At 40.2% G+C, this 13,647-nt stretch overlaps 1 protein-coding gene across 5 annotated transcripts; it reads left to right on the forward strand.

Moving 5' to 3' along the window:
• The first annotated feature begins 859 nt into the window (after positions 1–859).
• LOC103643898 (uncharacterized) lies at positions 860–6,020 on the forward strand. Of its 5 annotated transcripts, none has more exons than XR_561373.4 (6): positions 894–1,214; positions 1,887–2,050; positions 2,132–2,244; positions 3,072–3,216; positions 4,140–4,287; positions 5,600–5,885. XR_561373.4 is itself a non-coding variant. In XM_035964362.1 (5 exons), the coding sequence occupies exons 2-5, from the start codon at positions 3,178–3,180 to the stop codon at positions 5,749–5,751; spliced, it is 354 nt and encodes a 117-aa protein (XP_035820255.1). In that variant the 5' UTR covers positions 860–1,214; positions 3,072–3,177; the 3' UTR covers positions 5,752–5,885. The 5 variants fall into 5 exon arrangements, 2 of the variants coding, with proteins under 2 accessions (XP_035820255.1, XP_008665291.1); XR_561374.3 differs by having other exon boundaries at positions 895–1,214; positions 2,140–2,244; XM_035964362.1 differs by lacking the exons at positions 1,887–2,050; positions 2,132–2,244 and having other exon boundaries at positions 860–1,214; positions 4,040–4,166; positions 4,252–4,287.
• The last annotated feature ends 7,627 nt before the right edge of the window (positions 6,021–13,647 follow it).

Here is a 13,647-nt window from a genome sequence, read left to right on the forward strand (position 1 = left end):
TAGAGATTCTGAATCGTTTTTTCAAGTATCGGAGACAACTAAGAGACTGATACAACCTTAAATTTTTAAATCATAAATACGGTTAAGAGAGAATACATATGTTGAACCTTGAGCCCTAGCATGTACACCTCTATTTAATACGGGTCTATAGAGGGTTGATTAAAAAATACAAGATAATGCATGACATAATCTGAGCATTAGATAATAAATACAATTAAGACACAATACGTATAGAGAGTCATGTATTCTAGAGACCTCTCAAAAGACTCTTTATTTAATTGGGTCGTACATACCCTTATACTATTGTCATGACCATACAAATGTAAAACCCTATTTTGGCCATACAATCTTATAGAATCCTCGGTCTGTCCACCTCTGTTTTAGGGCAAGCACAATCCAGATCCCTGGGTTCGTTTTTCTAAGTGTAACAAATAGTTAAGAGATATGATATAACTTGTAGCCCCTATATCATAAATACAGTTAAGGGACAGTATATATAAAGAGTTGTAGAGATGAGCTCTTCACGAAAAGTTTATCTCTTGATATTTTTCCACTTACCCTTAAAAATCTTTTAGGCTGATTTGGTGATCAAGAAAATAGAGTGGATCTATAAAGGAGGAATCATCTTGCTATTAAAGAACTTTTTCTTGAATATCAAGGAGATATCTCCTCGTGATCCACTCAATTTCCATGGTCACCAAAAAGCACTTAAGAGATCCCTAGAGTTGTACAGAATAGTTTACATCTACTTCCTTAAAACCTGAAGCGATTCGGAGCGTTCCCCGCGTTCGGCGGTTGTTCCGCCGGTCTCGCGCCAACGCGTGGCAGGAAAAAAAAAGCAACCACGTTGTGTACTGACGGACCCGAATTTATCGTCAAATTGCTTTGAGCGTTTATCATGTCTCGGGTCCGCTCCCTCCAGCCTCTCTCTCCCCTGCCTGCTTTTCACTCCACTGTCCCACGCCGCCTCCCGCTTCCCCCTCGCGCTCGCTGGCGGCTTAAGCATCTACCGGCGCCCGCTTCCCCCTCGCGCTCGCTGCGGCCTGCTTGCTGCATGTCACCGTGGGAGGCGAGATTAGCCGATCTGGTGTTCTTGCCACTCGGAGAGGTGGTTCTGGGGAGGCGTAGGAGGTACCTCGTTGTCGACACACCACCAAGCCCCTCGGATCTCCTTCGTCCCCACCACCGTCACCGACACACGGCTCCAGGTTCAGGTGAGTCTCCACCCTTTCCTCCTCTCCCCACACCTGACCCCGCTTCCCCTCAATCGTGGTCGTCGGCTCGCTAGGGTTACTTCACAGTCACCCGCGCGCGGATCATCGCCCCACTCCATATTTCCCATGTCTTTGCTTTCTCCCGCTCCTGGGCCCCTCGCGCGCTACCTTGGCATCCCGCAGATAGCTGGGGCGGCGGTGGCAAGCCAGTGAGCCGTGACGGCCTGGATTCGGGGCGGCCTGGGTGCCGGCGTTCGAAGAAGGTTCCGAGATCTTTTTTGTGAGCGCCGTGGCATAGTACGTGGAATCGCAAGACGACCTTCGCTCGCCGCCGAGCTAGCTTTCTATAATTACTCCATTTTGGTAATGGGGCTTAATTATGATTTGTACGTGTAATTCGCTGCTGGTGCACCTCCCCTCGCTCAAGATCTGTTGTGGGTGCCTGGGCGGCTGGTGGACATTTGTTATTGGTATGTGCTATTTGGCCAAGGAAAACCACGGTATCTTGATAATTACATAAAAAATACAAGCTAAGCACGATGTTTGGTAGCAACCACAAGAAAAAAAATCACAAGGCGCAGCTCTAGAAAATCAGGGGATAAACAAAGATTTTGCTTACTATAAACAAATATAGACTTTTATATCTTTAACACTCTCTCAACCTGAACGCAGAGATACCAGGTTCAGATTGCGCCTGAACTTGGTGAATGTATGGATGAGCCGAGAGTGGCTTGTTCAGTGCATTGGCAAGTTGAAATTGGTGAATGGAGCGCCTGAAATCGTTCGGCCCATAGAAGAGCTAATTTCTTGCTGTCAGTTTCGACGACCTCTGAAACGTAAAGCCCTCTCATTGGTATATATAGATCTTTTCAATGCTCTTCCAACAGCTCCTTTTAAAATAATTATCAAATGGAAAGTTTTTCAGCCTGCTTCTCCATAAAATTGGGAGGGAAATCAAGTGAAACCGAGAGTCCAAAAAAGAGGTTTCTCGGGCTCTCTTTAGTTCTCCCCTCTCCCACGAAAATAAGAGGTGAGCTACATTTTCAACCAGATGGGATGCTTATCTAGAGTTTTTTCATGAAAAAATAGAGGAGGGAGTTGTTTTCGCAGAGATAGAAAAGCTAGAGTTGAAGCTGTTGATGCAAGGAGCTTTAGGGCCATAGGTGCTAATTTTCGGTTCTCTTATACTACCGCTGGAAATTATGATTTAATTTTTCGGGTGTCCTCTTAAACTGCCGAAAATAGGTATGGCCGTAAAAAAATTGAATCCCTGCGGAGATACTGGATTGCCTTCACCTGCCTAGACGTATGCCTTAGTTTAATGCCTAATTTGGAAGTCTTGTTGTGCACCCTTAATACCATACAAGTGTTGGGTTAGCAAGCAATAGTCAGTAAACGTAGGGATTCGGCGAAGATCAAACACGGCCATTTTTTGTGTGTGTGGAATAATGGAATATACCACCAGCTCATGCGCTTTGCCTGTTGGGTGTTAGTATTTGCCAAACGGAGCACATGCAATGTCCTTTTGTCTGCTTTGCGTAGCAAGAGTACTTGAAGTTGTATATGACCCTAGATTGGATGTTAGGGGTCATATTGATTGTGTGTTGTATTTCCTCAGAGAGGGGAAATGTATGATTTCTGTTCTGAAGCTAAAAAAATACTATCTCAGAACGTGGATTTCAATTTCTCTGTCCATGCCTATGAAGCAACCTGTCTACTAAATTGAGACACTATATTTGTCTATATTAGCAATGATATCCATATTATGTTAATATCCAGTTGTGTAGCTTACAGTTAGCCATTTGGATTGGTGTTAATGCTTGCACTATCCTTACTTGAAACCTTCAAATTAATTAGGCCTCATCCTAATGGATGCTTCGGGGCGATTTGGATGGTGACCTCTGCTTTATTACTTGGGATGACAAACTGATTCCAAAGAAGGTCGATCCTATGGACTACTGCAATGAGGTCACACATAATGGACCATGCTGTTACACTAGAGGTACGCTCCTTACTCAAGTGTTTTTCAATCGCTTGTTTATTTGGATTATGTATTCTGTTGTTGATTTGCCTTTCTTATTTAGTTAAAGTGAGATGCCAGATTTCTATACTTGCAAAATATATATTTACAAATTGCTGCGACCTTTCCCCTAAGAGGGTGCCGCATTCCAATTTAATGATATGTATTGTATCGAGCTAAGGAACCTTGCATGTTTCTAAAATGTGTGTGTAATTAGGGTGACTTCATTAAATAGGTGATGATAGGGCAATAACGAGCATATAGATCTGGCTATTAAGACCATTCAGGTAACATGGTAATGTGCATTGGCATGTAGAAGTAATCTACCTACTTGAAAAATACATGCTTAGAATGGAAAAATAATAATATAATTGTAGTCTAAATTCGTACCCCCAGTTTCTGAGCTAGGTCCAGATGCTCTATTTGAGCCAAACTCTGTTGATAATTTCTTAGACTCCCTGGGTAGAAAGAAAATAGGAGTAAAAACTCTTCTTCAACAGATTTTACTGATATTACTTGATTTGTTCACTTTGATATTAATTGCTTTTATTAAATACCGTCCAGGTAACATGATATTAATGTGCATTGCCATGTAGAGGTAATATACCTACTTGCAAAATACATGCTTCAATGAAAAAAACAATGTTATATTTGCTGTCTAAAACTGTACCCTCAATTTCTCCCTTGATTTTCGTAAGTGAAAGTGATTCAACTCGAGATGTCGCTCTTGGTCCTCGCATTTGTGGATTTGTTTTGAGACATTTGATTTTTTTAGGGGATCATGTGTTTCTGGGTGCTTTTGCAGCAATGCGATTCATGTCACATGGGATGGGGTTCCTACGTTATCGTGCCTGCAGGCTGTTGTTTCAGTCATTACTCAACTGACATCTTAAAATGTGCTGCAGATGCGGTGTCGTGTTTGCTATTTTTAGGTGATGTATATGTTCAAGAAAAAAACATGGAATTGAGTGTGGAATAGCAGTAGTCTTCTCATTGGAATACCTTCTTCCTTTTCAGGCTTCAGAAGAAGAGAAAACTCCTTCAGATTACCAGGTCACCTCTCCTAGACCTTTATCACAATGCTCGTGGTTCATGCTTGTTCCATTTTCTGAAATTTTCCCCTTTGATTTTCTGAACAAGGAATTTCTGTACCACTAGGATTCTCTCCTGTTAGGAGAGTGAATTGTTAACTATTGTTTTATTTTGTAAACAAACTCGATTTGACATAATATCTCATATAAGAACAAGGATATGTCTAGAATCACATGTGCAGCTCGATGTGTATGAGTATCAAATCTAATCACATGGGTTTACTTAGTGGGTTTCATTTCTTTGTCTAACAAAAAAAATGGCAAAGCTTTTACCGTTCTTTTAAAAGATCTCTATTAAACAAGGTTTCAATACTCTATTTGGTATGTGTACAGGGTATGTGTACTTAAGTTCATTGTACATAGTTTTGTGTACCATACATCGTTACATGCTCTTCTACTTCTCTACATTAACATAAGCGCACACTTCTAAAAACCTGAAATATATACCTGGTTACACGATTTTCAGCCACATAAACAATATGATCCGGCTAGCCCATGCGCCAGCGTTGTAATACACTGTTTCTGACCATCATAAAGGACTACAGAGCAGCCACAACCATGGTTTAGCTTCACCGTCCTCCCCTCCAAATTCCAGATTATAACATGTTATGTCTTTTCTGGATATATAGCTTCTGTGATACCTAAACCAAGCAAATTCCTTGTAGCCAAGCATGGTCAGAGACCAGCGTGGGCGAGTCATGATGGAGAAACCGAGAGAGAAAGAAAAGAAACAAATTGTTTTTTAGTGTAACGAATGCCATTGGTGGATAATTACCTCCAACTCTATGAGAAGATACATATTCAATGTTTTTCCAGCTCTATGAGGGGTTACATTGGTGGGTTATTTTTGTAGTTCTTACCGAAAGCCCAAAGTGCAATGTTAATTCATAGTTTCTTCATGATGCTAATGCATTCTGTCTGCTTAATCATTCTCTTACATGCAACATCACAGAAAATGCAAGCACCAAGATTAGAACTGTGTTTGTTATCGTTACTAAATGTAGTTACACAATAGACTTTTACATATGATTCAGAGTCAACGATGCAAATAATCTTGTAGAATATTATAGTAAGAAACAATTTTATTAATTGATCCCAGACAAGGAAACGAACTTGTATTTTCTTAAAGTAAAACTCACAATTGAATGCTTAACAAGCAAATAACAAGCACTGCCTTTGGGTTTGATTTGTCTCACTATAATAATACATTTATGTATCTATAAGGGCTGTTTCTAATACCTAACACTTTAATGTTTATGCCGTTCTTTTAGCAGAAGACAGGAGAGAAATGTTTGAGTTGCTTCTGCATAGATTAAGAACGAAGTCGATCATGGAGGCAATGGATGCACTACCGAGTATCTTTGGAGCTTGCCGGTTGAAGAACAGGCCCCACTGCAAATCAACATCTATGAGCTTAGTTTTTTAGATATTTCTTTTGTCTCATAGGTTAATCCACAATCGGTGGCATGTTGTTGTTTGTTACTTAGAATTTGAGTCCTCTTTGTGTAATGTTCTGGAGATATATGATCACAACATGAATGGAGATATATGATCACAACATGAATGAACTTGAGGAAAGTGATTAGGAGGCAATAGAAGGTATTATATCTAACAATGGTTATTTTACTTTAGCTGGATTGTTTAGGACACTAAATAATTTCAAGTGTATTTGAAAAGGTTGGTTTTTTGCCTTTACATGGCGTGATTCAGATGGTAGAGCTCCCGATAGGGCGCTTTTTTTCTAGTGGAGTATGAAAAGCTCGAGCGCCTCTGGACACATTTGGATTCCATTCCAGTGAAAAGTCGAAAAGGTGAACAGGCCGTCACTAGCTTTTTTTCTACGTGAAGTCAGGAACCCACTTCGCTAAAACCATAGTAATAAAAAGTAAAATATTCTTAAGTGGAAAAGGGATAAAGCGAAAGACGACGACAGGAGGCCCAGTTCCGGGTCACGTTCTCCGCAATGGGCCGGCCATTACGAGTCGAGGGACATGACGGCACGAGCCGAAAAGCCTTGGAAAGTGCACTCCCCTGCAGCGAATCGCGAGGCGTACGTACGGGGTGTACTAGCACACAGCTGCACAGGCGCGCCGCGCACGGCGACGTCGACCCGACGCCGTCGCGCCGCGAGGCCCGACGACGACGAGCGCCTCGTTCCGCGGCCTCGCGCCCCCTTCCCGCGTGGTGGATCCTCAAGCAGGAACGGTGACCGACCGACCGGAACAGGTGGGCCGTGGGCGGCGTCTCGGTGCACGGGCAGCGAAAAACAATGGCGGCTCGTCGCGGCAAACGCGTAACGCACGGCATGTCGGTACGAGGCCTTCGCGAAACAGCGGCCGACCCGGTCCAAACTGGCCGACCGGAACAGCCTTCTCGCGGTCGCCTACGGCGTACCGGTAAATAAATAACGGAACATGTCACGGATCAATGCTGCCTCCAAGAGCTTTTCTTGCTGGTGGTTGCCCGTCTGGATTGTGCGGCTCCACGTGCTAGCCTTTCGACATATACTCCAACAAGCTCGTCGCACACGTGCACAGCAAACCGGCGTTCGATCGTGCGGCATCTCGCAGACCGGCATGTACACACCACACCTTCGAGAGTTGCTGGATTCGGCGGTGTTCGTCCGACACTGCGAGTCTCAGTCTGCACACGGGGACGAGGTGTTTTGCCCACGCGATCATGCCGGTTCGTGCCAGCGTGGCATTACTGTCCGGTGCTGCGTTGTTCGGCCTCCGATGCGTTCCCCGGTTGCCAAATACGACCTATGTGGCGCCGTCACGTGCTGGCTTCTTTACGCAGAAGACAGCGATGTATGACTGGGCAAGTCGTACCGTCAGAGCGTCCTCCCTTCCTGCACGAGTACGGTGTAATAGCAGACTGACTCCCTGTCCCCTCCAGGATCGCTAGTCGCTGCCCGTCTTGGGCTATGTTGTTTCCGTTCCGCCCTGGCATGCGGCCTGCATTTGGGTTGCTGGCTTCCTGTTACAGGTCGCACGCAGTACGTAGTAGAACCATAAGTTAGCTAGGGGCACGCGTAGATCCGCTTCGTCTGTTTTGGTTTTCTACGCGACATGAGAATTTAAACGATATGCATCGCATACTGTGATCAGGTTTATCGAGAAACTGGCAATATGGATAGGACTGTAGTTTTCTAGCACAACTGCACAAGCAACAAAAACATCTAGATAAACCATTAGCCATCAGAACATTGCCAAATTGGTTGATGAAGTTTATATATGCCAATTGCCAACTCGTCAATGTTCTGATATATTACATGGATAAATATGGATATTTCAATGATGGTTTACACCTAGTAAGTACATGTTTTACATCACATAGAGGACGTCCCTTGATTATCAGTATATGCAATGCCATTGTCCAAATCAATAATACTGTAATTTCTAACCAGGATGAGCATTAGTGTCAGTTCACCATATATAGAGGAAGAGTAAAGAGTACATTTTCTAATCTAAAATACCATCTCGCTACTATATGCTAGCCAGATGCAGTACTGTATTTCTAAAAGCATCCAAAGTGATCTTTTTTCCCCATAGCAAAATATAGTTGTGTCTTCAAAAGGATTGTTCTTTCCTACATGAATCACTTATGATATTGGAGGTCTGGTATAGCTGCAATTAATGTGATTTATTTTGTTTGGTTAGATGGAGATAAATTGAGGTAGAGAACTAACCACGGTCACTTCATTCTATAATTGAGAAAGCTTTGTATGAGGTTTTTTTTTGTCTAAGCCTGCAACGCCTGTGTAATTTTTAATTAGACAGTCATTGCTCGATCACTGCCCTGACCCACAAACTAGTTTGTTCGATTTGTTGCCTAACTTAACATAGTTTGTCTCAAATTTTCAGCATAACATTAGTTTTTTTTAATTTGGTCAACTAACTAACCTTAGATAAGCTGTAGCGCGGTTAGCTAATAACCAAACACTAGCTGCTCGCCAAAGTTGCCTAGATACACACATAAATTGGAGATTAGAATCGCAGAACTTGTTTGGATCATCAAACTTTATTGGGCCGGGCTTCACTCAAGCACGAGGACAAAGGTCCGTTAGCCTATGTGCAGGTGCAGCTAACGCAGCCGATCAACATTTTCACTTTTCAGCTATGTTCCGGCTTCCCCAGCAGGCCTCTCCGAAGACAATGGCAAATCTAATTTTGTACAATTTATAATACATCATGTGGCTAAAATTTTTCAAAGTAAAAAAAACGAACAACACATTTTTTTCTATAGATTTTTTTTACCACGAATCTCTCCTAACTCCTATTTATTTATATATTAATTAAATCCTAAAGACTGTTCAAGTCAAATTGTTATTGTAAATCTAGTTTTAATAAAAGTTTTATTTGCATTTAATAAACAGTTGTATAAGCCTTTTTATGGCGTGGATTTTTTGTTTAAAAAAATAAAGTTTGATGATAATGGATTTCTTATAGTACTGTCACCAACTATATTTAAGTCATAAAATCGTAGAATAAAACTTCACACTAAAAATAGATATTCTGTCTATATTTTATTTTGTTTTATATAATATAATATTCTAAAAACAATGGAACAAAAGCATAAGAAAACCATCTAAGAGCATCTCCACTAGTTTAAAAAAATCCCTAAAACTGATTTAAAGTGTTATTAGCCAAAAGTCACCCTCCAACAGTTTTAAAAATGAGATTCTCAAACGTACCAGCTTCATAAATATCCCTAATTAGTCCCAGACTAGGAGTTGTTTTACACTTTCAATAGCTTATTTCGCGCGCAAATCGTACTGTGGACACTTGCCCGCCATCGAGTCCACACCCATGCACAAGTGAGGCACTTTGAATGATTTAAGTTTAAGCTACGGAAAGAATGAAATTTATCATCACGTTTGTCAAGTAAAAAGATGACCCATTAAAAAAACTAGAGGAAAACGCCACCGTGATTCATACGAATAAAAATAGTAATCAAGAGAAGAATGATGTATATTAAACTTTATCGTATATATGGCAGTTTTTAAAATGAGATTCTCAAACATACCAGCTTCATAAATGTCCCTAATTAGTTCCAGACTAGGAGTTGTTTTACACTTTCAATAGCTTATTTCGCGCGCAAATCGCACCGTGGACACTTGCCCTTGCCCGCCATCGAGTCCACACCTATGCACAAGTCATGCACTTTGAATGATTTAAGCTACGGAAAGAATGAAATTTATCATCAAGTTTGTCAAGTCAAAAGATGACCCATTAAAAAACTAGAGGAAAACGTCCGACCGTGATTCATACGAATGAAAATAGTAATCAAGAGAAGAATGATGTATATTAAACTTTATTGTACATATGAAAACAAGCCTGAATCTACAAGTATTAATTAGAAAAGCTGAGTTAGTATAATTGAAAATTATTTAACAACCTAAGAATTGGAAACTCTTGAAGCCTAAGGTAGTTTTTGTTTTCAATATGTATCTAACAATTTGCTAAATTTAAATTTAGAGAGTTTTTTAGGGAGCTAAGAGAGATACTCTGAACAATAGGTTATTGCTTTTTCAGATCAGGCTCACGAGTCTCCTGTTTACTTGTTTTTCAAATGGTCGGCTCCACCGACATCTGACAGTTTTTTCTGGTGGTGTCAATGCCTAAGGGCATGTACAACCTATAGAGCAAAAGATAACTAAAAACTGTATTATTATAAATCCTAAACCTTTAAATTATAAATATAGTTAAGAGACAATATATATATATATATATATATATATATATATATATATATATATATATATATATATATATATATATATATATAGTGCAAACTAACCCCTCCATGCAAATCGTGCAAACTTGTAATCTGGGCCACATGATGTTGATCCAATGGACACAGGGGCGTGGATAATTTTACACTTAACCACCCGCTGCTAATCACATTTTTTCAAATCCCCCCTCCCACTCCCCCCGCACACCCTTTAGATCAACATCATGTGGTTCAGATTAAAAGTTTGCACGGAGGGGTTAGTTTGCACCAGATACGTTCCATATATATATATATATATATATATATATATATATATATATATATATATATATATATATATATATATATATATATATATATATATATATATATATATATATATATATATATAGTCGTGTAAAGATGATCTCTTTGCGAAAGATGATCTCTTTGCGTTTTCAATTAACCTACTATAGATTTCTAAAGAGACCATACATTGAATGAGTTTGTACAGTTCTGGCCGAATCAGATGCCGTGCTAGTGCGCAGGGCCGTGCCGGTAAAATTTGAGGCCCTGTACAAATTCTGAAATGAGACCTTTTTTTATTAGTGAATGTTATTGACCGTCGGTGAACGAAACGTCATACTGCACGTATATGGGCTGTGCTCACGTCTCACAGACATGAAATAGACGCATGAGTAAAGAATTAGAGACTAAGAACAACTCCAAAAGACTCTGTATTCTTTCTAATTGATATAAATTTTTTTTTGAAAAAAACCTTCTATCAGCTTATTTCAATGGCTATCTAAAAATAATCATCTTTGATTCTAACTTTCTCGCTAGCCAAAGATAGAAAACGTGAATGACTCTAAAAATACAAATAAGATATAAAAAAGTTGTTAAAGATTAAAAGATATACAAAGTAATTCTTAAAATGATAATTTAGAGAGTGAAATTTAGAAATAGTCTTAGAGATGCTCTAATGTATATTTTCTATTATATAAATATATTGCAGACTTACATATTTGGGGCCCTAGATTTTGCGGGGCCCTGTACGAGCGAACAGCTCGCACACCCATTGGCACGGGCCTGCTAGTGCGACACTCGGATCTAACTTGACTGCTCATCATACCGCTGCATCTAAGGCTGCCTCCAGCAGCACGCGCTAAACGCTCCTGTCCGCTATATTTACCGGTTCGCGTCGTCCTGTAAGGCTCCAACAACGAACGCTAAAACGTCCGCTAAACTTTAGAGGGCGCTCGTCGTCCGGTAGATCTGGCGGACGAGCTTCCACCCGCTATCACTGTTTCGCCCGTCCTCCTTCCGTATGCATGTCCAGTATGCCAGCACATTCCCACTGGAGACCATTTAGTAATTGCTAATTTGTGTCCAGTATGTGAGTAAAGCAAATCATTTATTTAATGAAGCAAATCATTTATTTAATTAACAGTTGTTGTTTAATAAAAAACAGAAATTATTATTTATTTTGTATAATTCGTAATTATTAATCAACCATTGTTTTTTAATTATTATTTCTAAAATTATTGAATACAATAATTTGCGCATCCTTTGAATAGCATGAAATGGGTACAAAACAAAGAAAACAGAAAAAGAAATGGAAAAAGGAACTTTGTTAGCACTGTAGCTTTTAGGGGACCGAATTTAGAGAACGTTGCTGGAGACACAGAAGATATAGATGACATAATCTTTTAGAGTATGCTGTAAAGGACAGAGAATATTCCTTTAGGGGACAAAATTTAGGGGATGCTGCTGGAGACAGCCTAACTAACGTGTTAACGTGCTTTAAAAAAAATAATCAGATACTGTAGCCGAAAAACCATGTTCACGAATCGTACATGGATTGATTTTTGGTATAATAATCAGATACCACGGGATCGGAACAATTCGTGTTGCACGACACTGTTGAGTACGTACAGGGATCCATTTCTTTGTACATACAGTAATTTTGATATCCGTTTAGACCTTATTCGGCAGTTTGGAAGTAAAGCTACGTGCTTTCGTACCTGAAGACAGGTGGTGTGCCACAAATCAGCAGCGGACAGCGGTGTGGGCCGCTGGCACTTATCTCACAGTTCGTTGCCTACCTAGATTTGTCTTTTACGTCTCTAGAGTATTCCTTGCTTTTGCTGAAAACAGCAAAGCACAGATATAAGTACAGATGTCACTTGCTTTTACAAAAGAGAGAACCTAATCTCCATTTGCTGGGGAGGATTATATGCTTAAAAACAAGGTATTTTTTAATTATCCGAGGACTAACGGAGATATTACATAAGCCTATAACATAGCTCGGAATATTTGTAGCTGGTAAGGAATCTCATTTTTTAAAGATATCATTGAATAAATTGTTATTTAAATAATATTCTTAATTTTAAGTTGTTAAAATGAGCATAAAGGTGTGAGAAATAAGTTTCAATTAGGCTCTTATAGATTAGAAATAAAATTATTTTTTTTATTTTTTTATTTTTTGAGTTCCAATGATCAAATTGAACGACAATACCGCTCGATTAGCGATAACGCCATCCAAGCCGCCATGTCACATGAGGCGGACGATGCCACTCGCCATCGCCCCATCGAAACCAGCCTTAAGAGTAAAATGCATCAGCAATCTTCGAACTTGATATGTCATGTCGCTTGCATCATTGAACTCTCGAAACCAGGAAAACAGATCGTTGAGCTTGGTATGTCATCCAAAATCAGATTTGCTCAAGCCGATGGCAGCGTGACATGCCATGTTGAAGTCACTTGGATCTGGTGTCATGTTGTATTATTTGGGTCCCTGAACTCGATATTCTGTGTCACTTAGGTCCCCGAACCTGCCACTTTGGTCTCTGAACTTGTCATTATGTATCACTTGAATCCCCCGAACTTTTAATAGTGTGCTCTGATGCAGCACACCATGTCAGTATTTAGTTTAAGCAAACTCAGTTTTAGATGTCTGACCAAATTCGAGGGCATGTTTTGCTCAGAGTTCGAGGCCCTAAATAACACAACGTACCAAGTTCAAAGAGTGCTGATGCATTTTGCTCCAGCCTTAACATACCCACATGCTAGAATATTGTATATACAACCCTAAACGATGTGAAACAACTCGATCTATTCAAGTTTTCAAATTTAGTCCGATTTCTACATGTGCTATATTTTAAGTTACAGTTTAGAGTTCGGTTCCTAGCCTTTAAAATCTGAGTAGACCAAATAGTCCAAAATATAGAAAACTTTTAGTCTGCGTGAGAGCACCTAGAGGGGAGGTGAATAGGTGATCCTGGAAAACTTAAAACTTAAGCCACAAAACTTTGTTAAGTGTTAGCACAATAATCGCCAAGTGGCTAGAGAGAAGTCTCAACAAAACACAATAACCACAAAGATATCAATCACAGAGATGGCACGGTGGTTATCCCATGGTTTGGCCAAGACCAATGCTTGCCTATTCCACGTTGTGTCGTCCCAACGGACGAGGGTTGCAATCAACCACTCTCAAGCGGTCCAAAGACCCACTTGAATACCACAGTGTTTTTCTTTGCTTTTCTTAATCCCGTTTGCGAGGAATCTCCACAACTTGGAGCCTCTCGCCCTTACACTTGAAGTTCAC

This window comes from Zea mays, chromosome 1, assembly GCF_902167145.1.
Source record: "Zea mays cultivar B73 chromosome 1, Zm-B73-REFERENCE-NAM-5.0, whole genome shotgun sequence".
Taxonomy (NCBI): Eukaryota; Viridiplantae; Streptophyta; class Magnoliopsida; order Poales; family Poaceae; genus Zea; species Zea mays.